Source organism: Argopecten irradians, chromosome 2, assembly GCF_041381155.1.
Source record: "Argopecten irradians isolate NY chromosome 2, Ai_NY, whole genome shotgun sequence".
Lineage (NCBI taxonomy): Eukaryota > Metazoa > Mollusca > Bivalvia > Pectinida > Pectinidae > Argopecten > Argopecten irradians.
Genome location: NC_091135.1, coordinates 16,010,999 through 16,038,596, shown reverse-complemented (window position 1 = coordinate 16,038,596; position 27,598 = coordinate 16,010,999). Strand labels below are relative to the sequence as shown.

The 27,598-nt window shown below is 34.3% G+C and overlaps 2 protein-coding genes across 2 annotated transcripts; both read left to right on the top strand.

Moving 5' to 3' along the window:
* Positions 1-1,597: 1,597 nt before the first annotated feature.
* LOC138314603 (uncharacterized) lies at positions 1,598-15,425 on the top strand. Its single transcript, XM_069255016.1, has 11 exons — positions 1,598-1,739; positions 2,265-2,354; positions 2,939-3,037; positions 3,218-3,316; positions 3,571-3,669; positions 4,347-4,429; positions 4,973-5,312; positions 7,180-7,368; positions 9,731-10,008; positions 11,776-12,019; positions 14,842-15,425. The coding sequence occupies exons 1-11, from the start codon at positions 1,695-1,697 to the stop codon at positions 15,190-15,192; spliced, it is 1,917 nt and encodes a 638-aa protein (XP_069111117.1). The 5' UTR covers positions 1,598-1,694; the 3' UTR covers positions 15,193-15,425.
* A 1,327-nt stretch (positions 15,426-16,752) lies between these two features.
* Positions 16,753-27,043, top strand: LOC138314602 (uncharacterized). Its single transcript, XM_069255015.1, has 2 exons — positions 16,753-17,158; positions 25,404-27,043. The coding sequence occupies exons 1-2, from the start codon at positions 16,828-16,830 to the stop codon at positions 25,676-25,678; spliced, it is 606 nt and encodes a 201-aa protein (XP_069111116.1). The 5' UTR covers positions 16,753-16,827; the 3' UTR covers positions 25,679-27,043.
* The last annotated feature ends 555 nt before the right edge of the window (positions 27,044-27,598 follow it).

The following is a 27,598-nucleotide window of genomic DNA, read 5'->3' as shown; positions in this document are numbered from 1 at the left end:
ATATTACATCTGAGGGTAAATAAACCTTCATATAACACCGTCACCGGGGACGTAAATTGTTTATTATAACAATGGTGGGAGTTATATTTACACTTAACTAGTCATACCAGTTATAAAAAGAAAATAAATAAAAATTAAAGTATAGTTTTTATAAATAAAGACGTCTGCATTATAAAATGTATAAGGACAAATATCATTTGATGGAACAGCCAATAATTGGCAGGAAACAGTGTGTCCCAACCGTTTCCGGTGTGTAGCCATAGGCAACCGACTGAAAATGAAAGAAGATGAAATAGTACCACTGATAAACCGGATGTACAAAGATTAATATAGCACTTAAATCAATTTCAAAAAATATTTGGAATATATTTTCATATCTATTTATTGCAAGAACTTATAATTTTAATATTGGAAATTATCTTACATTGGGTTTAGTAGCAATATACAAACATATACATGTACTATGCAGTGGCAATGTAAACATCTTACTTAAACGATAAAAATAATAATTTAGAAATGCAGTTGAATGTGTAAAAACCTGTAGGACGCGGTATAGAAGTTCGTAAAGGACGTCACCATATGATTATCATAAAATTGCAACATACATCACAAGTGTTAAGTAACTACACATCTCGGTTTCAGTGCTGATAGTCTGTGTCAAGCCAAACTTTTATTTTAAACTTTTCACCATTAATGAATAATTAGTTTTTGTAATTTGTTTTCCTTTATTACAGAGTATGTTTAAATAACATGTAGACCAGTTTATTATATGATATTTTTGCATCAATTCATTATAACATATCTTTCTAGATTGATCTGTATTAGAATCTCTTTGGTATGTTTTATTGGTTTAATGTTACCTAACTAGGACCATTATTACAAACGGAAACACAGACAGGCATAACAAACAAGAAACGAAAAATGCAAACTGATTGACAAAATTCAAATATGTGACTATTATCCCATTCTTATTATGGAACTTGATTACAATCATACCTAAGGAAGTTTTACAACGGACCATAATATTTGTTTAAAGATCTTTAATATCTTTGAAATTACAACGATATAGCACAAAACATTGATATTTCTAATGAGAGCAAAATGTCTTCAATAAAAGTTTTTTTATCAACCAGCTCTTAATTCATGTTTGACATGGATCTATGGAATTTGGTACAACCTCTCATGTTCTAGAAACGACTGATTACTTTCAAATTGGTTCTATTTTCGGGAGATATTTTACTTTATTGGGGAGGATGGCACTGACCTTGACCGGGAACACTCTGGTAATCGGGACAGGATTTACATGTAGTATATTGATAAACACTGTTTGTGTTCAATATGTAGACGGGGATATTGTTTACGGATAAGAGTGCTTTAATGACTTTTACATATTATTTATGTTCATAAATGTATTGATATAAATATAAGTTAGATATAGAAAAGGGTACAATTACTGTTATCGTAACTTGAAACGCCCTCGAAATGACGTGTATCATTCATGTAAATGTAACTTGATAGATTGTTCACCGATACAAATATGTGTATGACTACATATATACATTACTGGATACACATTATAATTGGTTATGTTTGTCTGACCGTATAACCATTGTTCTTTTTAAATTAAAACCTTACTCTAGTGACGAACTACGCAGTGACGAACTACGCAGAGAGCTAGTTAGCAATACCCGATTATGGCGGGGTTCGTGGAGACAGAAGACGTTAAACGGACACAAACGGTATAGTGTGCGATCATTGTTTCTTTACAACATTTAGTTTATAAGTTCATTAACAAATTAAATACTTCTTATAAAGTAACAACATATAAATGAGGTAGAAATTAAAATAATGTGTTTTACGACTTTTATTTTTTACACTCACACTGACAATACGAAATTTGTATTTGTTCTACATTGGAACATATTGTGTTTGTGTTTGCCATAGTTTAAATAAATCCATGTGGTAAAGTATTTTACGCTACTCAAAATTTGAGGATCACATTAACAAAAATTGGTAAAAAAATGTATATGATGATTTGATTACCTTAAGATTATGTTATTATATTAAGTATACGATCTTGTACATAATCCCTTTACTAATATAATAACGTTAATCGCTACTTTAATCAACTTCATGAGTATAAGTCATAGCCAAGCATGTTGCAATGATCTTATTGCTACCCCACTCATGTTAGCCAACTTACACATTTTTACTTTGGTTTCCAGTTTTAGTTTTCTTACGCAGATTTTGTTTTTCTGTATCAGATACAGTTATTATCTGCAATAAAAAACAAGAAAGAAGAGGAGGCCATAATGTTAATTAGGGAAGGAGTCGAGCCTGATTATAAGGACGAGGTAAGCATTTAATCTAAATAAGGAGAAAAGGCTGAAATATCCGATAAGTATGAAATTTTATATTCTACACTAAAACATTATTAATAGTTATCATATACATATATAGAATAAAATCTACAAACTTTGGTGTTCCTATTCAGTCCCCTTTAAGACTTGATTGGATGAATACACGAGACTATAAAATATCAGTACAAGTTATAATTTAATTGTTTGTATTAATAAAAAAACCTTAATGCATGGATGTTTGTTTTGTTATGTTTTGACAGGATTGTTTGAGTGAATCGAAAGCATAATCAAAAATACTTGATAGATATATAGATATATGTTAACATTTTTCGACAAATAATTAATTTTTGTTTTAATAATAGAGAAAGCTATCTCGGATGAGCAAAATAAAAATACGACACATTAAAGTATTGATACTTAAACATATATTTGAAAACGTTTCAATAGAATTGCATTTTGCGATCATTATGGGTCTTACTAAAAGCATTGGATGTTTCCTTAAAAATAGAATGTTAATAAATTCTATTTGCTCATTACTAATACCTAACAGTGTATGAAATGAAAATCTATTTTAATAGACAGGTTCGTCTCTGCTACATTACGCTGCTGCTGATGGGCTGAACAGCGTTGTGGAGGAACTGTTGAAGGCAAAAGCTGAAGTTACGCTCGTTGACAAGGTTTGTATCATTTGGTTTGATTTTAAATTGATCAATTTCCTATCAAAAGTGAAGATTATTTTAGGACGATCTCCGCGTCTGATAAGAGAATTATGGATATTACATTATTTTGTAGAAGAATATTTTACCTTACGTTTAAACTACTTTTATATCATTCTTTGTTCTTCTTTTTATTCACAGAATGGATTGTCTCCTCTTCACAAAGCTGCTCTTAATGGACATGTGCAATCAATTGTGATTTTGATGGCATGGGGAGGAAATTTACATATGGGAGATAATGTAATTAATTTAAAGTTGAATGATAAAATGTGTACAGTTTATGGTTTTACCAGGATATTCAAAATAACTCAATGTCATATCTCTAAACAGAGGCCTTTTTTACGTTTATTCTTGATGCTCATTGTGTGAAATATGCCTTCTTTTGTGTTCTTTTACAGTTAAGGTAAAAACAACAAATGATGATACGCTTACGATTGTCATCCAACAGAAGTTCAGTAACATCTAGTTAACTTCGTATTGTTTTTCTCAAATAGAACGAGATGAATGCTCTAGACTACGCTGTGAACTATGGCCACGAGGCGGTGGTGGATATGTTGTGTCAGCCTGGGGTAGAACCATACTTCGCTGACTGGGTAATGTATAACATTGTAATCAATCACAAATTTGTCTACAGAGGTTTATTGTTTTACCTAGGACAAATCATATAATATTGATATTTATAAATTATATTTAAAGTTATTTCTTTTGTATCTAATTATGCATTTTTAAGTACACTACAGTCTTTACAAACAATAACAAAAAAATATGTTCACTTTCGTTTTGTCCAATCAATCGCAATGTTAAAGATGCTCCATCGCCGACAAATGGTATTTTTTCATTATCAAAAATAGGAGAAGACGATTTACTATTTTTCTTCAGTTACAAAAGTTCCTTACTTTACACCATTACCAACATTGAAAACTATGAGCTTCTAATTTTACTTCAAGTTAAAAATATGAAAAATAATTAATTGCATCCCGAAAAAATTCCGTGGCACTATATCCTATATGGAATGAAGTACTGATTGTGCATGCACCAAAGGCAAAATAAATTATTTTATATTACTTTTTGTGTTAATTAGACATATATATATATACGATAATACACCAATTATTCTTCAAATAATGAATATCATTTATGCTATGTCGGCGGTGGAGCATCTTTAAATAAGACCGAGTTGAAATAAGACCTTCCTTTCAGGTGAGCGTTGATTTTGAATTATCAACATCATTATTTATAAATTACAAAAAAATAACTTTTTTTTTTCAAGTCGTGGGGTAAAAGGACCGACCGAAGGAAAATGTTAGAGATAATAAAAAAACAATTAGATATATATCCCGGAATTCAACAAGGGTAAGTAAGCGTCCTAGTACAGGTATGAATGTGTGTTCCTATTTAAATTAATTAAGGTAACGTACTATTACTAGATATAAAAGCGATTGCAGTGTAATTCTCACAATGAGGAAAGTGTATTTGTGGTCGTATATATTATGTAGAAAGACGACGTCACCGACTCAAACAGGAAAACACATGTTATCACGATAATGGACCAGCAGATGTGGTGGGGATATCAATGATAATCCTTTATCTATTTCACACCATATGCCAGCCAGGTGGAGCTACAGATCCCTGTCTATAATTTACATATACCTAGAACCCCCATTCTAACACCAACAAATCCCGGGTATTGTATTGTAAATAAGCAATGGGTCCCATATATGTATTAATATCATAGTATGAGCATACTATAGAAATGTTTTAAATGTGTGGTAACATTTCAACAAATAAGCTCTTACAATCACCATGCTGGCTTTATATATGTTTATAATTGCTTGATTAATTAAATAGTTTGATTTGAAATTCACTATGTGATACTGTACATGTTTCGAAACACAGACACATAGGAATCGACATCAAAAGAATTACTCGTGGTACTAATCAAAACGTTCATCTCGAGAGGACAAACGTGGACATCATCGTTCCGGAGGACCAGGGAGACTACTACCTCTATCTGTGTCGGAAACCTGAGGAATACAGTGATCGACCCGCTTTAGAGCGCGGTGAAATTGTCTTTGGCCACCTACTGGAATGTCAGACATGGGGGTCAAAGGTCGAAAGTATCACTCTCCAGGTGCCAGTTGATGTCGAGCTTCGGAAACACAAGGAAGTTGTTTTGCGCTCACCGTCAAAAGGCACTGTCGTCAATGTAGGTGATAAAGACGTAGGTGGTGTCAAAGTAAGTAGGTTCATGTATTTCATCAGTAACAAAAATATACAGTAGAGAAGGTGCACCGACCATAAAATACCTTACATTCTCTCAAACGTGTTCTACATTCGTGTGCGTTACCTTCCTTTTGTTCCGTTTATGTTTTGTTTCGTAAAATGTTTTTCGTTTGCGTTTGTTTCGTTTGTGTTTTGTTTCGTGAAGTGATTTTCGTTTGTGTTTTGTTTTGTGAAGTGATTTTTGTTAGCGTTTTGTTTCGTGAAGTGATTTTTGTTAGCGTTTTGTTTCGTCGAGTGTTTTTCGTTTGCGTTTGTTTCGTCGAGTGTTTTTCGTTTGCGTTTGTTTCGTCGAGTGTTTTTCGTTTGCGTTTGTTTCGTCTAGTGTTTTTCGTTTGCGTTTGTTTCGTCGTGTGTTTTTCGTTTGCGTTTGTTTCTTCCAGTGCTTTTCATTTGTGTTTTCTTTCGTGAAGTGGTTTTCGTTTGTGTTTTGTTTGGTGAAGCGTTTTTCGTTTGTGTTTTGTTTTGTGAAGCGTTTTTCGCTTGTGTTTTGTTTCATAAAGTGTTTTCCGTTCGTGTTTTTTTTCGTGAAGGGTTTTCCGTTTGTGGTTTGCTTCGTCGAGTGTTTTTCATTTGTGTTTTATTCGTTTCCCATTAGCGTACGTTTTTGTGTTTTTTTTTATTTGAATGTTCGTCCGTTTACGCTCTAATTGTGATTAAAGGTTTCGAACACAGAAATGGTAGAAGCATAAACGGTTATGAACGTGTAAGGTTTCTGATTATCCTCGATACCCCAGGGGTTACTATCATTGTGGTCATATCCACTCCTGGTCTATCTCACATTTAAACTCGATGCAGTTCAAGAGAAAAAATACCAATCACAGAGGAATACAGAGACTTTCTGTGATCATTACAGATAGAGCGACACCAAAATTCAAAGCCGCACAGTCAGCCGTAGTGTACCGTTATTCGAATCAAAGGACCAAAGTACATTTGTCGTTGTGTCTTCTGTTGCCTCCCGTTTTACTATGATAAATTCCAGGGGTGGATATAACGTCAGTGACAGTAACCCCTCAAGCATTGAGAGTGAATACTGAAAGACCAAGGACAAACCAAAAGTTGTCGGACTCATATTCAATAACCTAATGTAGTCGTTATTTATATACTTCCCCTGCTTAAAGTGAACAGTCGGGCAAGGATGGCTAAAGTCGGTAAAAATGGTGTGAATGTATGCAGTAAAATTTCTTATGAAATGGAAAAATAAAATCTCTCGTCAAAATCTGTCTGCGTACGAAGAAATTAATTTAAAGTATGGAAATTCTAAAACGTCCTCCCGGCTCAGTATGTCCGTGGTTACATTTCCACGCAGCCTCGCTTTCAACTTTTCTTTACTTTAATGGTCAGAACTGGGAAACTAAGCAGAGCTTGACCGTCGTATTAATATGTGAGAACTTTTGGAAGGCCAATGAACGCATTTAGACAGGTTTTCTTTGACGGACTATTCACTTTAAGTATGTCTGTATATGTTACTAGTGTATAATATCAAGGTCATTTTATATGTTACTTAGTACCGGACAAAATATCTTTCCACTGCAACGTATAGTCTGTAAATGAAATACATCACACATCTGTCATCATGTCATAGTGATCTTTCTAACCAAGGCCACTCAAAAAATAACACCTTGTGAGACTTTTAACGCTGAATCATATGGCGTAATGTTTCATATGAAATCCCTTATATATAGCTTGGGTCATTGTTTTGTTCATTTTTTATTCATTCGATCCCTGATGCTAAAGGCGAGTGATTGCTTAGCTGAAAGCATGCTTTTCTTAGTGGTTCGAGATATGCTCCTACATGCATTACTTGCCATCTGGTTTTTCAGATTACTACTATAACTATTTCCGTTCCTCTTTCGCTGACCGGAGTAACACATATCACCATGGCAAGCCGTACGAAAACTGAGAAGTTTCAGATATCTAGTGATGAAATCACCATCAAGCCAGCGAGTGAGCCGGGAGCGGAAATAGAAATATCAGCAGGCACATTTAAACCTTGTGAACTATCAGTCAGGGTGGGTATACTTATAAATATGATATAACATGTACATAATATAATATACTTACAAATCTTTTGATTTGATTCAGTGTTTTCCTTAATGTTGGTCCCTATATGTTTATTCATATTATTATTTCAGTATATGTGATATTCGAGCAGACGTATCGACTAATTATATTCTGTACCTTCAAATATAACAAAGCTATATTTGAACAGAGGCTTTGAATATACAAACAAATGTGGCTATTCTGTATTTGCATATTACAGAGTTATATGTCCTTGTGGGTAGGAATTGATTGCGACGTCATGCGTTTGCAGGCGTAACATCAATCTCTCCCAGGGAGAGATTTGCGTAACATCATACTATTCGGAGAAACCGACATGAATTGCAGTCATATAATAATGACGTAAAAATCGATAACTATGCAAAGACGGAATTAATACGGTTTCTATATTTGAAAAAAAAACACCGTTTTTCTTCCATCATATCTAATTATAATTACTTTTGTGAATTTTTGGGGTTTAAGAGATTACTGATAGTTATGTCATTTGGCTGTTCGGGCCAAATCCACACAACAATGAAATAAATATTAAAACTTGATTGGTCTTTTTATCAATGCGTTTTGGCTATTAAGTGTTAGATTTAGGGAAGGGATTTTTTACGGAGTATAGGAGTAAGTTTATTTGACAGGACATTAGCGCGTGTTTTAGAAACTTGAAAAATCATGAGCGGTGTGATATAAATGTAGTAATCTGCACATTTTTCTATCACAAGCAATTATTTCACCTGTAAATCAGTATGAACGTGGCTTGCACACGTAGTAAATATGTGTTTGACGATATATGCAATCCGGAACATATATACATAGAGGTTGGAAACTTCTTTGTCTATGTTGACAGGCAGAGGGATCTCTAGTTTATAGGCAGTTTTCCTTGGCTAACTATTTTTAAGTGCATTCAATTTAAACATTATATTTTTGCATCAACACAAAGTTTAAATATTCTATCATGATTTGATGTGACTAGTTTTCCTAATTGATATTATTTGATATGATTTTGAAAGCATGAAAATAAGCAGTTTTACCTAGTTTTTCGAAAATCAGTCATGCATTTTGTTTTAGTAATATTTAAGTTAAAATATTATTTTTTCTTTCAAAAATCGTACTCAAACCTGAAAACTTTTATAACATATCAAAGTTATTCTGCTGTATTTAACTATCTAAGTGTATATCTTCAAAAAAACTTCAGCACATGCAGAGGTACATCTGCCGATCGTATAAATGGCGGAGTTGCCAATCCTCTCATATATGTTTCTGATGCAATTAAGGTGTACAGGTATTTTCATAAGTATCCAATAGTCATCATTTGTTCAGCAGTGTTTGCTCATATTGTAGTGGTCGGATTACAGAAGTATCATAATTGATTAGTGATAACAGTGAACAATAAAGATCGGACCTAAATTCAAAATCGCTATCAATCAAAATTATTGACTCAGTCCAAACAGTTGAATAACATGACATATTGCCATACAAATATATTATTTTTTTGTTTGCATTTCCTAAGATTATCAGGCCCTTTCATCTGTATGACATATGTTTTAATTTAAAGACAACCGCAAATGCAAATCAATTTTCCATACATGCATTTTTATAGAAAAACCAGCATACACTACAAATAATTCAGAAAATAGTAATTTTGTTGACGCAGCTGGATTGCATGGATAACCGTGTAATATACCGTGAGACGACACAAGAGTATTGAGATAAATTAGTATCATATCCGTAGTACTTTGTTGTATCTTAATAGAAAAATATATCTGTATTTATCCCATGGATTTTTAGTTTGTTTTTATTGTGCATCTCTTTTAAAACAATTCTTATTGATGTATGTGGCATTAATGGCGGTAGTTGAAATGTGACATAGCATTATACTAAAAACAATAAATAATAATAAAATAGCAAGTTGAATGACAGAGGTGTATTTCCGGCCGTAAAGTATCATACGTTTGCCCTCCTAGGTTCATGCTATATAATATTAAAACTTGGTTATATCGAATCTCCAGGGACCAGCGAAGTCACTTCGTTGTAAGCATAGTTCGTTTTACATATATTACAAATATATTGTTGTACTATTGACTGGGAATGAAAATTCCAATGCCATAATCATGAATTCGTTGTAAACTATTAACGTGTTTATAAATATGTAATATTGTATATGTTGCTCTGTTTGAAAATTCAACATTTACGTCTACGTGGAATTTAAAAAGCATGAAGTTAAACTATTGCTTTTCATTCAAATCTAGCACTTGGTGAGTGTTTTCAATATCCATTAATAAAAGTTACAGCATTGATGTTTTATGGACGGAATACATAATTTAGTTTGTAGATACGAAGGGCATCATTGAAGGGGGCGTGCCGGGAGAGGAAAGGTCAAAACTGGTGACCAATATTCTTGACATCTCAACAAGTGACGATCAGCAGCCTAGAAAAGATATAGAAGTGAAACTACCGATCATAGCCAATGATGACGTACCGGAACACATCATTGCCATACTGGTATCAAATCCTGATCCCACTTTGAAGATATGGAAAGGAGAGGTCATTCAAGCAAGGAAAGACCACGGCAAGGCTGTGTTTCAAATGAGACACTTTTCAATGTGAGTGTTTCACATTTTCTCATTTTCAAGAGTTTATAAGATCGGCCAATAGTTGGATCGATTATTTCTCTTTTCCCTGTGGCTAATTGGATTTCACTACATAACACTTTTCTAAAACGAATTAGAATGTGGCAGGAAAATAGTAGGTCTTTGACAATATTCTCACGTAATATCTTTACATTTCCTCATCTCGTGAAAATAGCGATTGGATAGTGTTATCACAAATGATAGTTGGTCCAACGACTAGACTAACTATCATTTCTATGATCAACGTATTTACATTTCACCTGAGACCGTTTTGTTAGTATTATCGTTGATGGCACGGTCCCCATCTCCCTTTATGTTTCTCGTGTTCAAACATGGACTAATGCATGTCAGTTATAGATCAGAAGGACTCCATGTTTGATTTATTTTACCCCGAGGCTGATTTCAACACTGAACATTATTTACGCATTTCCAATATTGTATTATACATGTACGAAACTCATTTTCAGCATGATCATGAGGTGTGCACGGAATCTTTATTTTTCGATTCATCAAAAGAAATTGTCGTCGTTACGCGGCTTCTTAATGGTCAAAATAGATATTTTACAAAAAAAAAAAAAAAAAAAAAAAAAAAAAAAACACTATCAATTGAACCTATTTAAAGGGAAATAAAGACGTTGGGTTGGTTAAAACTTTAGACGTTAGACAAAAAACATCTATATGCGGATTTTAAGGAATACCAAAGACTATGGTATAAATGCGGTTGTGTTTGAGGAACTTCTGTAATTGTCATCCATTAATAGGCACTAATTTATTGATGTTCTACATTAGCTCGGAATAAACATGGAAACTAATACTTTTGTTCCCGCGCCCCATGCGCCCAGGAGATCATCCAACAAATTTTGTACAGTTTTAAGGAACGTTTTGTAGCTGTTTGGCTTCACAAAACTCAAGGGCTGCTTTTTAGTGAGCCGATATCGATGTTATAACGTGGGACACCTGTGTAAAAAAGATTGACACCAATGTAACTTACCGACAAATTTCGTCTTTATTGAATTAATCACATTTGAAATATAGAAATATGCAGACAAAATTACATAGATATCTACATACATATATCCAATATATATCCGAAACATCATTCTTAAATTTGGTGTAAATTTGTCCCGTAATTTTCTTTTCTTATTTAAACCTTAATTTAATTACAGAACTAAGTTGTTTTCACTGAAGATGCCCCCTTTTTCAATGCGCACAGATTTACACATATAATATATAAACTTTACAACATATAATCAAATTATGGTAATCTTCTGGCGCTGATAGGACGGCACAGCAGGCAGCACTTGTAACACATGCAGTTTTGTTTTTATCATTAATAACTAATTAATGATATCTTGCTCTGGTGTTTTATATTATTCAGTAAAGGTATGTTACATATATTTTCACTTTTATTGAAAGCCCACATTTGCAGCAGAAAAAAATCGTCAATCACACTTACAATAGCACTTCAACATGGCATTATTTTGATAGGTTACATGGTATTTTTATGACAAACATTTTCAAATTGAACAGCTGACCAACATCCACTTATCATGCATTTTGTGACACCTTTTACTTCTAATCACCATTTATGATGTGGTTGTATGTTTCAGATTCAGATACATATATCTTGAAAGCTTCGAGATTGGTCATGTATTTACTGCCATATATATTGAGCACTTTCACATTTCTTAATTGTGTTGTTTCATAATTTCTAACTCCAAATTTTGGGTTTCTTTACAGATGTACACTTACAAGCATGACCTCACTCGACTCAGTCGACAATAATACCGAAATAAATGAAATGCGTCAAGCATATACCGAAGAACGAAAAGTAAACTTTTTGGTGGCAATTAAAGCAGATGGAAACCAAATACGTGTAGAAATAGCATGTGGACCACCAAAAATATTGAAAAAGAAGTACGACGCATATGAAGTTTTTTATTTGAAATCAAATTTATCATATCCGAATGGACAACGGTTTTGGGTAAGCTAACTTATTGCACTATGACGTGTACCTGTATAAAATAACATTTACACAATAAAACTAAACTAGTACCAGAAATTATATTTTGATTATCGGCATATTTTAGAATCAATGTATATATCCCTAGCACCTGCAGCAACGTCTCACTTCACTAGCTTGAATTATAGATTTCTTTCAACTGTTTATGAGCCGATTGTCCTGAAAGTGTACCATTTATAAAGACGTAAGTGCGGTTTCGATATTTTCAGATTGCGTAATGTCTCAGACATTAATCTAGTAAGTAAAATTCCAGAGATTATAGGCAAGAAAAAATTGTATTAAGTTGAAAAATTTGCTTGTAAAATACACAAAAACTAAATATAGAATTTCTACTATATTGTACACGTGGAAATTTACGTAAAATACGCGAAGGTCACTTCATCGCGAAAATTTCCCCGGCGCGTAATATTTTGTACATACATGCATATGAAATTTGTTGTTAAATGTCTAAAAGTGTATCTTACATACGAAATGAAGCACTCGCGAAAATATCCACGTCTACAGTATATTGTACAATTAAACTAATTATCTTTAACTATAATATGCAGCTATTTATCTTAAACTATATTATGTACAACATAACTACCCGAATGTCATTAAAAACAAAACAATGAACACCATAAATAGACTTACACCAAGTTTTATTCATTATTGGTATGATAAACTACGAACTAGTGCCTGCAAAACAAACCTTCGCCAATGAAAACCACAATTTAATTTAAGGTACATTGTACATCTAATCTTCCCCCTTACCATATTAGCACATATATAGGCCATAGCAATGTCAGGAAGGATCCTAAGAACACGGAACTGACCGCCTGTGTATAACATGCACTTAATGCACGGGTTGGTCTCATATCTCCCCAAAGTAATATTGAGTGAGAGCAATTGTACGACCATCCAGTTGATGTACTGTCATTTTGTGCATATCAGCACTGTGCATATCACCCTTGTACCTATATACATGTATCACATTATATAGATATTCCATCTATAAATCTGTTGCTGTCTCCTAGGTAAATCATATAACACATAATTTTTCCATGGTGAACAAGAACTCCCCAGTGGTAATTAACACCAGTGAAGTTACTAGGTCGTCCCACCTGGTACCTCAGGAGTGAACTAATTTTAGTTTTAAACTAAAATTCTTGTCTCCCCATGGTAAGCATGGATGAGACCTAACAGAGCCTACCATGTCCCACCCGGTTTTCCTCGGGAGTGGACTAAAATTCCTGTCCCCCCATGGTAAATCATGGATGAGACCTAATCTAGAACTAAATTGAAGTCAGATTTTATTGCATGCGAGTCCGAATCCCTAGGATCCTGTCGTACATTTGGATCAAATCCTTCTACGGCAATTTGCTTCTATCATTCCACCATGCTTCTGTTTTCCTTGTTCCTCTTTCTTTCTTTTTATCCATATCTTACCTCCATTTCTGTTATGGCACAAAGCATGATTTGTTTGGTTGTTTGTTTTTCTTTGTTTTGATGTGTACCTGTATTTCATTTTTCCTTAAATGGTGTCGGTACAAGTAAGATTTCTGATCGCCATACCCAGCAGCATAATAAATTTCATTACACAATATACTTGTTTATCTATGGTCCCCAATAATTTTGATATTTTTACAGACACTAGACGCAGATTAAACACTTTATAGCACCCATTGCTGAGTTATCAAACATAGCTTTAAAATATAAACAAAATAATAAAGGATAAGCCACATGGTCAAGACTGTTTAGCTTTAAAAAGCTATGTCATTCAGGTCACGATATATCTATTTCACTAGCTAAAAACTGTCAGTTTGTACAAATGCACTTGGAAATCATCCTCAATCCACCACGCTTCAAACATTCTCTTCTGCCACTGCCAGCTAGCGTTGATTGCAGGTGTAATACTAATAAGTTTGTCTTGAAATTCTTAAATTCAAAGTTAGCCGAGCCATGAGAATCATATAAAAATTGACAACAACGCACTTGTCTCCGGGAATCCAGCACGGAATGTCAAATGTGTCTTGCTGCGATGGTTCCTCTCTGTAGCATGGCCTGCAATTAAAAAACTCGAAGCAGAAAAAAGCACTGGTTAAAGCAAGGATAAAAGAACAATGCAACTACCTAAAATACCCTCATATAAAAAGGGGGTGGGAGGCAGGGGGAAAAATTCACTGTCATAGACACTGCTCAAAACGTCAGAGTCAGTGAGATGCTTAACTATATAAAATCTTAAAAGGACTTGGTCTGTGGATATTAAGTACGCATCCCCGCTAATCTGGGACAGATAATCGGCGATCAGCTGTCACAGAGAATTGTTTTGTTTTAGCGGCATTTATCATTCATAATTGGATAAATAAAATTAAGTGCAAATTGCATTTTTTTTTTAGAAATTATAACGTGTAATAGCACACAATTCAATACAAAAAACATACGAATGACAATTGATGCGACACAATACAGAACATTAGCTGTTAGTCCTTTTAAGATGTTACTTCTGCTCTATAATCAAGGAGCCTTTTCCAAAAACCTTCACTGTTCATAGACTAATATCCCCGATCTATTCACATTTTTGGTCTTCTTTAAACATCATTAATATTTTTAGATCTGTAAAACAAAATACATTACAGATTTAAATTAGAATTAACATTGGGCTGGCAGTAACTTTCTTTCTATCGTTACTTAAAACTATACAGTAGGTTAAAATCTATAACTATTATTTTATTCATCAGTTACTCTGACCTATTTTTAGTATAAATTGTACCCTGCCAATCTGATTGCTCATTATGTTTCAGATTAATTTTGATGCTTACGAAGCAGAACCGAGCAAATCTGAAAACAACCTGTTGATATTGAAGGATACAGTCAGCCAACGTACATTAGGAAACTTCAAGATCCCAGGTAGCCTCCAGAAACTATCTGGGAATGTACACATATTTACTTATCAAGAACCTAAGCGGGAGGAAGTAGTGGATGCCAGTACTCGGGTAGAAGTGGTAGATGTCAGTACTTGCATCTGTTCCTATTCATCGAAAAGGCACATGAAGGTATCGCCGCATGTACCGATTAGGACGAATGTTGGTACAATACCATTTACCGTAAACATGACTGCAAGAGGTAAGCATTGTATGATACGGTGGCTTTAAAATTCCCAAGGGAGTTAATAGACACATGCTAGATGTGATACCGCCTAACTTCCATATGATAAGATGTGGGGATACAAATGATTTAAGGAGATACACGGATATTCCTTTATATACATTACTCAAATCTAAGCCATGCAAATATTTTTCTTATTTATTTCAAAAATTTTGTAAAGGTAATAGGTATATTTCCTTGAACAATAATGAAACGTAAGCTTAATATAACCCCTACATATGTATACACAATGACGCCACGTGATATCTCCTGTTCCTCTTTCTTTCTTTTTATCCAATCTTATCCATTTCTGTATGGCACAAAGCATTGATTTGTTTGAAATCGTTTTCAGTTTGATGTGTACCTGTATTTCATTTTTCCTTAAATGGTGTCGGTACAAGTAAGATTTCTGATCGCCATACCCAGCAGCATAATAAATTTCATTACACAATATACTTGTTTATCTATGGTCCCCAATAATTTTGATATTTTTACAGACACTAGACGCAGATTAAACACTTTATAGCACCCATTGCTGAGTTATCAAACATAGCTTTAAAATATAAACAAAATAATAAAGGATAAGCCACATGGTCAAGACTGTTTAGCTTTAAAAAGCTAATGTCATTCAGGTCACGATATATCTATTTCACTAGCTAAAAACTGTCAGTTTGTACAAATGCACTTGGAAATCATCCTCAATCCACCACGCTTCAAACATTCTCTTCTGCCACTGCCAGCTAGCGTTGATTGCAGGTGTAATACTAATAAGTTTGTCTTGAAATTCTTAAATTCAAAGTTAGCCGAGCCATGAGAATCATATAAAAATTGACAACAACGCACTTGTCTCCGGGAATCCAGCACGGAATGTCAAATGTGTCTTGCTGCGATGGTTCCTCTCTGTAGCATGGCCTGCAATTAAAAAACTCGAAGCAGAAAAAAGCACTGGTTAAAGCAAGGATAAAAGAACAATGCAACTACCTAAAATACCCTCATATAAAAAGGGGGTGGGAGGCAGGGGGAAAAATTCACTGTCATAGACACTGCTCAAAACGTCAGAGTCAGTGAGATGCTTAACTATATAAAATCTTAAAAGGACTTGGTCTGTGGATATTAAGTACGCATCCCCGCTAATCTGGGACAGATAATCGGCGATCAGCTGTCACAGAGAATTGTTTTGTTTTAGCGGCATTTATCATTCATAATTGGATAAATAAAATTAAGTGCAAATTGCATTTTTTTTTTAGAAATTATAACGTGTAATAGCACACAATTCAATACAAAAAACATACGAATGACAATTGATGCGACACAATACAGAACATTAGCTGTTAGTCCTTTTAAGATGTTACTTCTGCTCTATAATCAAGGAGCCTTTTCCAAAAACCTTCACTGTTCATAGACTAATATCCCCGATCTATTCACATTTTTGGTCTTCTTTAAACATCATTAATATTTTTAGATCTGTAAAACAAAATACATTACAGATTTAAATTAGAATTAACATTGGGCTGGCAGTAACTTTCTTTCTATCGTTACTTAAAACTATACAGTAGGTTAAAATCTATAACTATTATTTTATTCATCAGTTACTCTGACCTATTTTTAGTATAAATTGTACCCTGCCAATCTGATTGCTCATTATGTTTCAGATTAATTTTGATGCTTACGAAGCAGAACCGAGCAAATCTGAAAACAACCTGTTGATATTGAAGGATACAGTCAGCCAACGTGCATTAGGAAACTTCACGATCCCAGGTAGCCTCCAGAAACTATCTGGGAATGTACACATATTTACTTATCAAGAACCTAAGCGGGAGGAAGTAGTGGATGCCAGTACTCGGGTAGAAGTGGTAGATGTCAGTACTTGCATCTGTTCCTATTCATCGAAAAGGCACATGAAGGTATCGCCGCATGTACCGATTAGGACGAATGTTGGTACAATACCATTTACCGTAAACATGACTGCAAGAGGTAAGCATTGTATGATACGGTGGCTTTAAAATTCCCAAGGGAGTTAATAGACACATGCTAGATGTGATACCGCCTAACTTCCATATGATAAGATGTGGGGATACAAATGATTTAAGGAGATACACGGATATTCCTTTATATACATTACTCAAATCTAAGCCATGCAAATATTTTTCTTATTTATTTCAAAAATTTTGTAAAGGTAATAGGTATATTTCCTTGAACAATAATGAAACGTAAGCTTAATATAACCCCTACATATGTATACACAATGACGCCACGTGATACTCAAGATATAGTCGTATTAGGTTGGTAGAAATCGTATCAGGTCTGGGCGATAGAGTTATTGGTCTTTGCCCTTAACGTCATTGGCAAGTAACGTCAAGTAACGCTCCGCGAGGACGGCATTCAAAAAGATTGAAACAGAACGTTTGAATGCTAACGCTGATGACCACTTTCAAAAGCAAAACGAAATACTTATTTAGAAATCGACCATGACAACGTATTCGAGTCATTCAACGAGGTGAAATTTGCTTTAAGTTCTTAGTCATTTTGGTTTCCATACATAATGTATTTTGCAGTTATTTGATTAGAAAAAAATAAATTCGTTACACAGTTTATTAGTGACCTTATACGGAAAAAATATTGGGTCTAAAATAAACATGTATAAGGGTCGGCTCCGCCTCACCCGATAAAATTTTTCTTTAGACAAAATATTTTCCGTTCGGTATAAGGTCACTAACAAACAGGAAAATTATAATATCCGTCAATACGAAACTTTTTCACATTTGACCCCGAGCTTGCTTTAACTTTCTGGTGAATAAAACGTTATTCAGTCCCGTAAAAAGTGACGTCACTTTTCATGATGTCTTGATTCAATAATGACGACATGTGGAGGTTTTATTCAGATAAGCTTCAAATTTTAGACAAATGCTCAAAACCTAAATGGCGTAGACCTGGTTTTGGGCCAGTAGTTGTCGAGATGAAATGCTGCCATGTACTTTTATATGAATGACCTTGACCACCATTTAAAGTCATATGGGCCTTGAAGCGACTTCGTGTAGGTTGTTATATACATGATATTGTTTTCTAATTTGTCATCGTTATTAACTATTAACATACAAAGCGGTCATTCGAAAAAAATCATTGTTTATTTTTCTTCACAACACTCTATTCCAAGGATTCACTCCATACATGACCTAGTTTGTAACCAGAGATAGTAACATGCTGTGAGAACGGGTTACCAAGTTTAATCAAATGAATGACCTTGATATATATATATATATATTCATTCAATGTCAAATGGGTCAAATAGACTACACTCTTAAAATGACTTCTTGTCAATAACAAAGAGGCATAGATCAAGCGTTACAACGCACTTTGCAAAAATATCGTACATTGAAAAAAAACCCTTAAAAGTGCGTTTCGTATGGCCACATAAAGGTCAGATATATGAACGTCTCAATTTTCAATATGTGAAAGGCCTAAATAACTCAAAAGTAATCAAATTTTCCATTCAAAAGGTGTATCTGTAATTTAAGTAAGATAAGGCTAGGGGATTGTAACACACACCAATATCTTCATTATAAACTGTACTTTAAATGTAGCTATCTGATTCGTTGAAATCGTTTGTTACTCAGAAATATCTGTTAAGTCAGAAACGATGCGTCTATCTGATATATTACCTGCAAGTTAAGGAGATAAGCCGAAATCTGTACTATATGTGTGAGAGGGTACAGCAACGAGATCCGTAAGGGCCGAGTGCTGTTCCTTCTAACACATATACGTGTAGTATAGTTTGAGTCTTATCTCTATCTTAAAATACAGTTCCTTTTGTGTTTATAAAACCCTACTATACAAAGCATTTATCACTTAAAAACCAGGCGGGTAGCATATGCTGAAAATAGCAACAATGTGTATTCATCCATATCATTCTATTCATCACATGTCATACCAGTAACTGATAAAGTATGCACATTTTCACTCACGTGTGAGTGCAGTCAACCGTACCAATGCATTCATCACATATAAACCTGGTGAACATAAAATACCCATAGTCACCCTTCTATAACAAATATTATTCATTTTAAAATGTCTTCTGAGGATGGACATAGCCTTGCTCTACCAGGACAACGTGTACTGGTGATTACATGATAAGTGATACAGTATATATAGAAACGGAAAAGGATTTACTATGAGTGATTTAGTGTTTTCTTGCATATTTGACAAAACAAAATATAAAAAATGCTCGAGAAATGGATAGGGTAAAACAAACATTAGCTTTGTTTGATCAAAAAGAAACTCGCCAAAATAAAGTATTTAAAACAAACTGGATGTTAAAACATGATACAAAATGTATATCAGTGTAGTGGTCCATGGATAAGATCTTTGGACACCTTAAAAATTGGAATAAAAAAGAAAAGTGTTAAACATATTGGGATATTACAAGAAATTCGATACAGGATATTTATTTGTGTGTTGGTAAACTAAGCAACATGTGTTTATGAATACGAAAATTATGTCAATTTGATTCACAGGAATATTATGCAACTATTCTAACAGCCGTGGCTGCTAGGAGCTTACATAATGTAAGAGTGAATGTTGAAAAAAATGTTGAAATCCAAATGGCCAAAGATACCAAATGTTGTATTTATGTACGTGCAGCGTGGAACACTCTCGTGTGCATGCTTTTCTGCAGAAGAAGTGACATGTACATTCAGCCCTAAAAGAATAATACTATCGAAAAACACTCGAGGATGCATTTAAAAAGTTAATTTTCAAAAATGGAATTAATACTTCAGCTTGAAATACTTAATATTGTCAATATTGACATGTTGTCAATATTGACATATATGTGTTTGCTGTTCAAAACACAAGCATGTATTTCTTATAAAAGTGTTTTGAAACTCTTCTGGAATTGCGTATGCCTTGACACTTCGAGCTGTGATCAGGATTTACCTAACTGGTTTATAAGTGAGTGTTCAAAAAATGATCGCATATAAACCGGGCAGCGGCCCAAAATCTTAATATAAAGCGGCTACAGGTCACATATAGGCCAGTTATAGGTACATCTTTTGCATTCCATGAAATATAACACAAAAATAACAAAAGGATTTACGCTAACTGTGTTTTGATAGTGGTGTATTGAATTACTCCCGAATTGTTATAGGGAAATTTAATACATTGTCATATGAATGGCTGTTTGACAGAAGACGATAGATCACCGTTTATATTAGTTCTCTGGCAGGCAGGTATGTCATGCATGGTGATGTTTGGGGCTGCCCTAGACATCGTCATCAGCAGATTATATGGTTTAATACCAGGAACTACTCTGACATTCGATCCGCTTTCGGATATAACGATCACAACTGTTCTTATCTATACAATTTTATCCCATTAGAAGGAAATACAAAATGCTAAGACTAGTATACATTTAAAAACATAATCTCTATCCCGCCCTATTGGGTACCTCCCCTCCTACCTCAGGGTAGTTAGAGCATCAGATCTGTGAAATCCTGTTGCGTTTCTTCTTAAAGTGTTTCTGGCCAAACTAATATGGCTTTAATCTATGTTAACCTGTATCTATAGTTGTGGGTTCACAGGAACTGTTACTGGGCGAAGGACAGACGGACGCGATATATTTACATAAACTCAAAAGCTTGTGTTCATTCAGAAAATGATGAATAATAAATAATTAATGCACGTTGGAAATGTACAAAGAGATAAATAATGGATACATATAAGGAGGAGAATCTTTTGGTTGATGCAATGTCTTAAACTGAATGTATTGAAAATAAATAATGCCTGGATATAATCACAGGTTTAGATTGTGTATATAGGTAATATTTATACTGTGAAAATATAACACATCTACCTTTCTCTATATCGCATAATGCAGTTTTCTCTTCGGAAAAGAGGCATCAATTATGATGATAATTCAATTGTTTAGTGAATGAAAATCAAAGGTCGCTTTATATAAATGTTTGTATCTGACATTATTCTAATAAAAGATTGTGTCCGCCATACTACCAAAATGATCACCCTGTTTTCCTTTGGGAATGTTCCTTGACCTTGGTTTGACCTCTATTGTTATGACGATGACCGTTGTTTATCGTATCGTATACGTATACTTCGTAAACTGTCCAAAACATTTTTAAAATCTCATATGCGATATATTTCCAATACAGTGCACATCGTAAACATATTAGATAACATGACATATGAAAGAATACTCAAGTGTAGGTCGTAACCCTACATAGCTATGTACACCTAAAATATATACCTACCTATCAGGTGTCTGTATATTAGCTGTTCTTATCAAACTATGCCGAATGTCAAGGGCACTAGAATTTCAGTCATTCTACCACATTTGTTTGAACAAAATTCCCCTTTTGAAGCTTTTACTCAGTTCTACTGTTGCTGAAAACTTATTTGAATTTAAATTAAAGGCGGCCCATCTAAATGGCCATGTTATACATGCATCAGACCACATTACATATTGACAATGTAATTGATTAAGATGGCGCATGCCCTAGGAATGTACAATACTACTCGAATTGTTAGAATGGTTAGGTACAAGTATATGTCTGATTTGGTTTTTTTTCGTGATTGAGAATTTTGAAAGAAAAATATCCTGTTGTAAATCATGCATAGATACAGACTCAATCCAAGTCAAAATGGACAATAATGATTCGGAAACTTTTGATGAAAAATTATATAAATATTGAACATTGCCAAATGGGTCCTGTTTTTCAAAGTAACGGACGTTTGTTATTATCAATAATTAATGTGCCAATTTGTAACAAAATTACCATTTGTGACATCATTATGTTATATAAGGGGTTTTCATTAAGTCCTGAGGGAATATTTAACTGAAAAATTCATCTTGTTACAAATAGGGACGCAACGTTATGGTCGTCAACAATCAACCCAATTTGTAACAAAAAATTTTCAGGTAGTAAACATTATTTTCCCGAGCACTGCCGCAGCCACTATACTCTACACTGAAGATGTTGTCTTAAAATACAAGAATGTTTGGTAATGGTTTTATCGTAAATACCAAATTTTGCCATCCGATTTCTATCTGACACTGATAAAACTGACTCCTGTCCGCCATATTGCCTGGGTACAGGATGTTGTGAATGACCACGAATCACCAAAGCAATGAACTAACCCCCTTTGACTCAGTTATGGAACATCGCTCTATAATCGTTTCGAAAAGAATTAACTACCGTGAAGCAGATTATCTCCAAATAGGGCCACTTATTATTTATGAAGTTGATCATATATTTATAACCTCCAACCCCAGGGTCCCTTCTCTGCGCCATCAAATGGGGTGCAGCACATGTTCGTTCCACCCCGTATAACCCCGTGTCGTCTCGAGTTGGACATTTACATTGTGTATCTTAGACATAGTGCTACAATTTGCAACGAGCTGATTGCAACGATGGATTTTTTTACTACGTTTCGAGCAGTTATATTTTTTATATAGTTTTTTTTTCTATATGCATGACAAAAATGGTTTTCCTAAATATGGTGTTGATTCAATCAGAGAATGCTTGACAAAAACAATATAATACTCTAAAATACCTACATTACATATCAACAGTTCAAAATATATTCATCACATCTTACGTTAGGACTAGACCACATCATACCAAAACGGATGGTGTCCACGACTACGCATACCAATATTTGCGTACAACGGGATAAAATGGTCTGTAAATTCAGCAATTTTTCACAGTGAAACAGGGTAAACAATGATTAATATGATATTTAACAGGATTCTGTCTATCATACGGCTGTTCCAACGAACTCAAATTTTTCACATTCAGCCAATTTAAAACCTGGTCCATGCCTAGGTGCTTTTTTACGCAAAAATCGCCTCAATAGATTTCTTAATTAAATGAGGACAGTTATCATCTCTGTAACGGTAGTATAGAAACTACAATAATGGTTTCTCCCCATAATAGACACTCCCTGGTAAATGTTGCTTCCGGTTTTATGATGTCACCACTTTTTGTGTATACCATGTGCTTGTTATGATGGAGAATGAATACACGCCGGTCATTGCGGTCAAGCTGATAAGTGTGTTGTGTTTATGTCGAACACAAACATCATGAATGACGCTTCATGGCGTCAGAAGTGTATGGTAAGATTGGGAGATTCAAACGAAGGGACGAATGTCAAATAATGAACACAAAGTGAAACGGTAAAACCCAATTCAAGTGCAAATATCACCGTATCCGTGAAAATGGCTACTAGTACTACAAACACAACCTCTAGTACAATTTCAATGACTCCCCAAGCCCAAATAAATGCCGTTCCTTCCCGTTCCCACAGCGCTAGACTTACGAGGCAATTGATGCGCTAACTGGAAAAAATTTCGTCGTATTTGGGACAATTATGAGATCGCGAGTGGCCTAAAACACAAAACTAAAGAACTGAGAAATGCGACTCTGCTAACGTGTATAGGGCCAGATGCATTACAAATATATGATGGCCTCACGTTTGACAACGATGGCGACAAAACAGATGTAGACAAATTGTTTGATAATTTCGAAAAGTTCTGCATTGGACAGACTAATGAGACATATGAACGTTACCTAAATTAATAACAGGAGTCAGGAAGAAGGGGAAACAATAGATGCGTATGTCGCAGCATTAAGGTCCTTTGCAAAGACATGTAACTGTTGTGTATTAGAGGAAATTCTTTTCAGAGATCGGATCGTTATGGGGGTTCGGGAAAATGCTACAAGAGAAAAAACTCCTGCAGGATCAGTCACTGACATTACATAGGTGTATTGACATTTGCCGTTCATTTGAAAAATTAGTTCAACACATGGAAGACATTACGAATGAAGAGGATAATGTATGCGGAAAGAAAGCAACTGATAATGCTCAACCACAGTACCGTCCGCAAACAAGTAGTGGAAAGAGAAATTAGCAAAAACAGATCGTGGATTATGGCAAATTTTTGGTACAATCATGTAAACGAGCGCGAACGGTGCCTGGCATGGCAGAAAACGTGTACGATCTGCGGAATGCTGAATCATTTTGCAAAGAAATGTAGGTCAAGACCTCGCCAAGGACAAGGTCAAGGTCAAAGACAAAATCAAGGAAATGGACGTCCTGGTCGGAGATTCAAACCAAAGGTATATTACGTGGATGCTAAAAACGAGAGTTGTCATATTCATTAATTCTGAAATGTCTCCGGTCGGGGCCCGACGAGTTCAAATCATCAACCCAAAAAATGGGACAAGGTATTCGGTCGAGTTTGTAATTGTAGATGAAAAGGTGAAGCCAATTTTAGGGTACCGCGTTATACAAGCAATGGACTCAATAACAGTGAACACACAAAACCTCTACTCGAGGGCTGAGGTTCCAAAGGAGGAAGTTATACAACTTAGGTCATCCACTCACGTGCCGATCGTCTCCACATCAAATTTGTAATTGCCAGTGGATAATGAATCACAAGTCGCAAGTCAGTTACCATTGACAACGGATTCATCCACTGAAAAAGTGTCAAAAGTGAAAGCTGACAGGGCAATTTTTGAAGGACCCGGAAAATTGAGAGGAAAACTGCATCATGAAGTAGATCCTCATGTTACACCTTCGATAATACACGTGCACCGGCCCCCTGTAGCGATAAAGGATGATTTATTAGCCTTGATACAATAAGGACATTTGGGGACAATCAGAATGGCATTCTGTAATTACAAGTTATTACGAAAATAATCAACTTCCGGCTTTTTTTTAAACAAACCGAATTATTGTTTTGAAACGAAAACCAATAAATACTTAACTCACCTACTGTTATTTTACAGCTTTTATTAATTGGATTATTCGTAGATAATCTAAAGAACTTTTTTCTCAACAAATTATTAACAAAAATGTTAATGTCCGGTTTGAAATAAATGTCAATGTCGCACTAAAAGCGAACTTAAACAATCTTCTTTTGGAGTTATTCAAGAATTAAGGTCATGATATTTCATATATAAGATGCTCATATAAATAACTGGTGAGTTGATTTTGACCCTGTATAAGTGTACTTTAAGAATTCCAATTACCCTTCATCCTTTTTTAGTTGTTGTTTATCTCTGTTACCATAATTGTAAAGTTCTAAACAATATTGAAAGATAATTTCGTCATGCAACGTTCCATTACGTCAGTTGTCGTGTTGTAACATAAAACACTATGAATGTTGATCACTATCTGATAATGCTCATATTATGTTGTATTACAGTTGCTAGTCCTGTAGGACCAAGGGACCAGAAAGAAAGATGGAGTAAACTAATAAAGGTGGTAAAGGATCTCTCATACCAGGAGATACAGCAATTGGGCGAACAGCTTGGGCTAGGAACAGAGCTGATGGAAACAATAAGGAACGAAACGACAAACGAGTTGGAATTACCTGTAAATGTGGTAAAGAAATGGCGCGAGTTGAAAGAAAGAGATAACACGTTGGTGAGCAAATTACAACAAGCATTGGAAGCTATTGGACGCCAAGAAATTAACTAGAACGTAGCAGTAAACATACGTTGGACAGTTTGTCAGCGCCAAACAACAAATCTCCTTACTTAGATATACGAAACGATATATTAAATAGAATCATGAGCTTTCACGAACTTGTCTGAATTTAATGAAACAAAACTTCATATATAATAAACACAAGTTTGAAATCACTTTTGTTTTCACATTGCGAAACCGACCTCAATTTTAACGAATTTCAACTTCAAAATATGGAAAATCAAGCCTTTTTGTGACGCCGCATCGGATCCTGACACCACCAGTTAGGTCTTTAATTTTCGTTGTACTGTATCGTTTAAAATGCCACCCTATATAAATTAACTGAACAACAATAGTTTGTCACTGTTTTTAATGTCAGAATTTCCCTCCTGACTGTCAAAATAAATAATTTTTAAATTAAAGATAGAATTAAAATTTCTAACCTCCGTCAATGAAACAAAAAACGGTACTGTCATTTTGGACGCAGCGCAGAGACACAGACAGTGGAGAGGTTGAAAACACGAGTGCGAACTGTATAAAACAACACTGGAAGACAATACATATGTGGGAAAAATATTTTACATAGTGGTGATGTGTTATAGAAGATTCAGGATGTGAAAAAACGGAACGTGCTGAATGGTTGAAGGTGCTCAGACTACAGAGATGAACTGTAACATCGTAAGTTACATATGTGCCCCACACATAGCACACCATATTGTGATTTAATTATGTTTTGTACTTATTGAAATTATCAAATGTACCACCAAAGTCCCTGTTTTCACTCAGCTCAGTAAAAGCACTGATACCCAAGAAGAAAAGATCCCAAGAAAAATTATTTAAAAAAAATTGTCAACATTGTGACACTGTCCACTTCCTCTATGTCATCTATACGTGCAATCAAAAGCGAATGTTTGCATGCTGTTTATTACATATATTCTCCAGTACATTGTAAGTAATAAATATCCAGTTGAAAGACGAATCAATATTTACATTACGTCACTTATGAAATTCCGCATGTACATCTGTAATCTGAACTGTGATTTATTCAATTCTCATTTATTTGATATTACTGCTTGCCTGTGTGGTGTTCCAGTTGATTTTTTATCATAATTTCCTTTATTGCTGTATCTAAAATAATCATGTTATTATATTGCTGCATTATATATCAACATTCTGCTTTCTATTTGAACTTCAAATAGTCAATAGTTAACTCTAATGATACATCAAGAATCTCATATATGTCCATGGATACATTAGTGAAAATTGTAGAGAAAAAACATTTGAGATACCAGACGCCTTATATAAGATGCAATTGACCTTATGCATTTAAGATTTATTTGTTGAGATTTGTAAAAGAATTATTAATAAACGAAATTGTGAGCATTTGTCTGTCAATAGTCTTATAACATTTATCCAACTTGTGAAACTTTCTTATATTATTTTATCATTGTAGTGTTATTCGTGAAACTACATGATAATATAGCCGTTTTCAATTGACACCTTACATAAACTGTTCTGAAATGAAATAAATCAAAATAGTGTCAAAATCAAACACACAGAAATCAACGATATATCCTATTGTAGACATATTAATCTACGATAACAAAAGGGTTTGAAAAAAAGGAGTTGTGCCCCAAATTGGATAGTAAATAAAGAAATTATTTTTGAAACATTTTGTGGTGTAACCTAAGCGATTATTCATACATTTGTACACAAGCAGCTACTTAATAATAAATGATACATATTGTACGTAAAATTACTTCTGAAAACCTTTAGGGCTTTGGAAGTTTACAGACAGTAAAGTAATGAGGTATTTTAGGTCAAATGTATTCAACTTAACTTGCCGAATGAAATACATATTAAAACTAAACTTGATTTTTCTCTATATAAAAGACTTTGGCTGTTATGTGTTAAATTTTAAGGAAGTAAATT

Coding starts and splice junctions, on each gene's coding strand:
- LOC138314603 (XM_069255016.1), top strand. CDS start 1,695: ATGGCGGGGTTCGTGGAGACAGAAGACGTTAAACGGACACAAACG. Junction 10,009..11,775: donor CAAATGAGACACTTTTCAAT/GTGAGTGTTTCA, acceptor GTTTCTTTACAG/ATGTACACTTACAAGCATGA. Junction 12,020..14,841: donor CGAATGGACAACGGTTTTGG/GTAAGCTAACTT, acceptor ATTATGTTTCAG/ATTAATTTTGATGCTTACGA.
- LOC138314602 (XM_069255015.1), top strand. CDS start 16,828: ATGTTTCAGATTAATTTTGATGCTTACGAAGCAGAACCGAGCAAATCT. Junction 17,159..25,403: donor CGTAAACATGACTGCAAGAG/GTAAGCATTGTA, acceptor GTTGTATTACAG/TTGCTAGTCCTGTAGGACCA.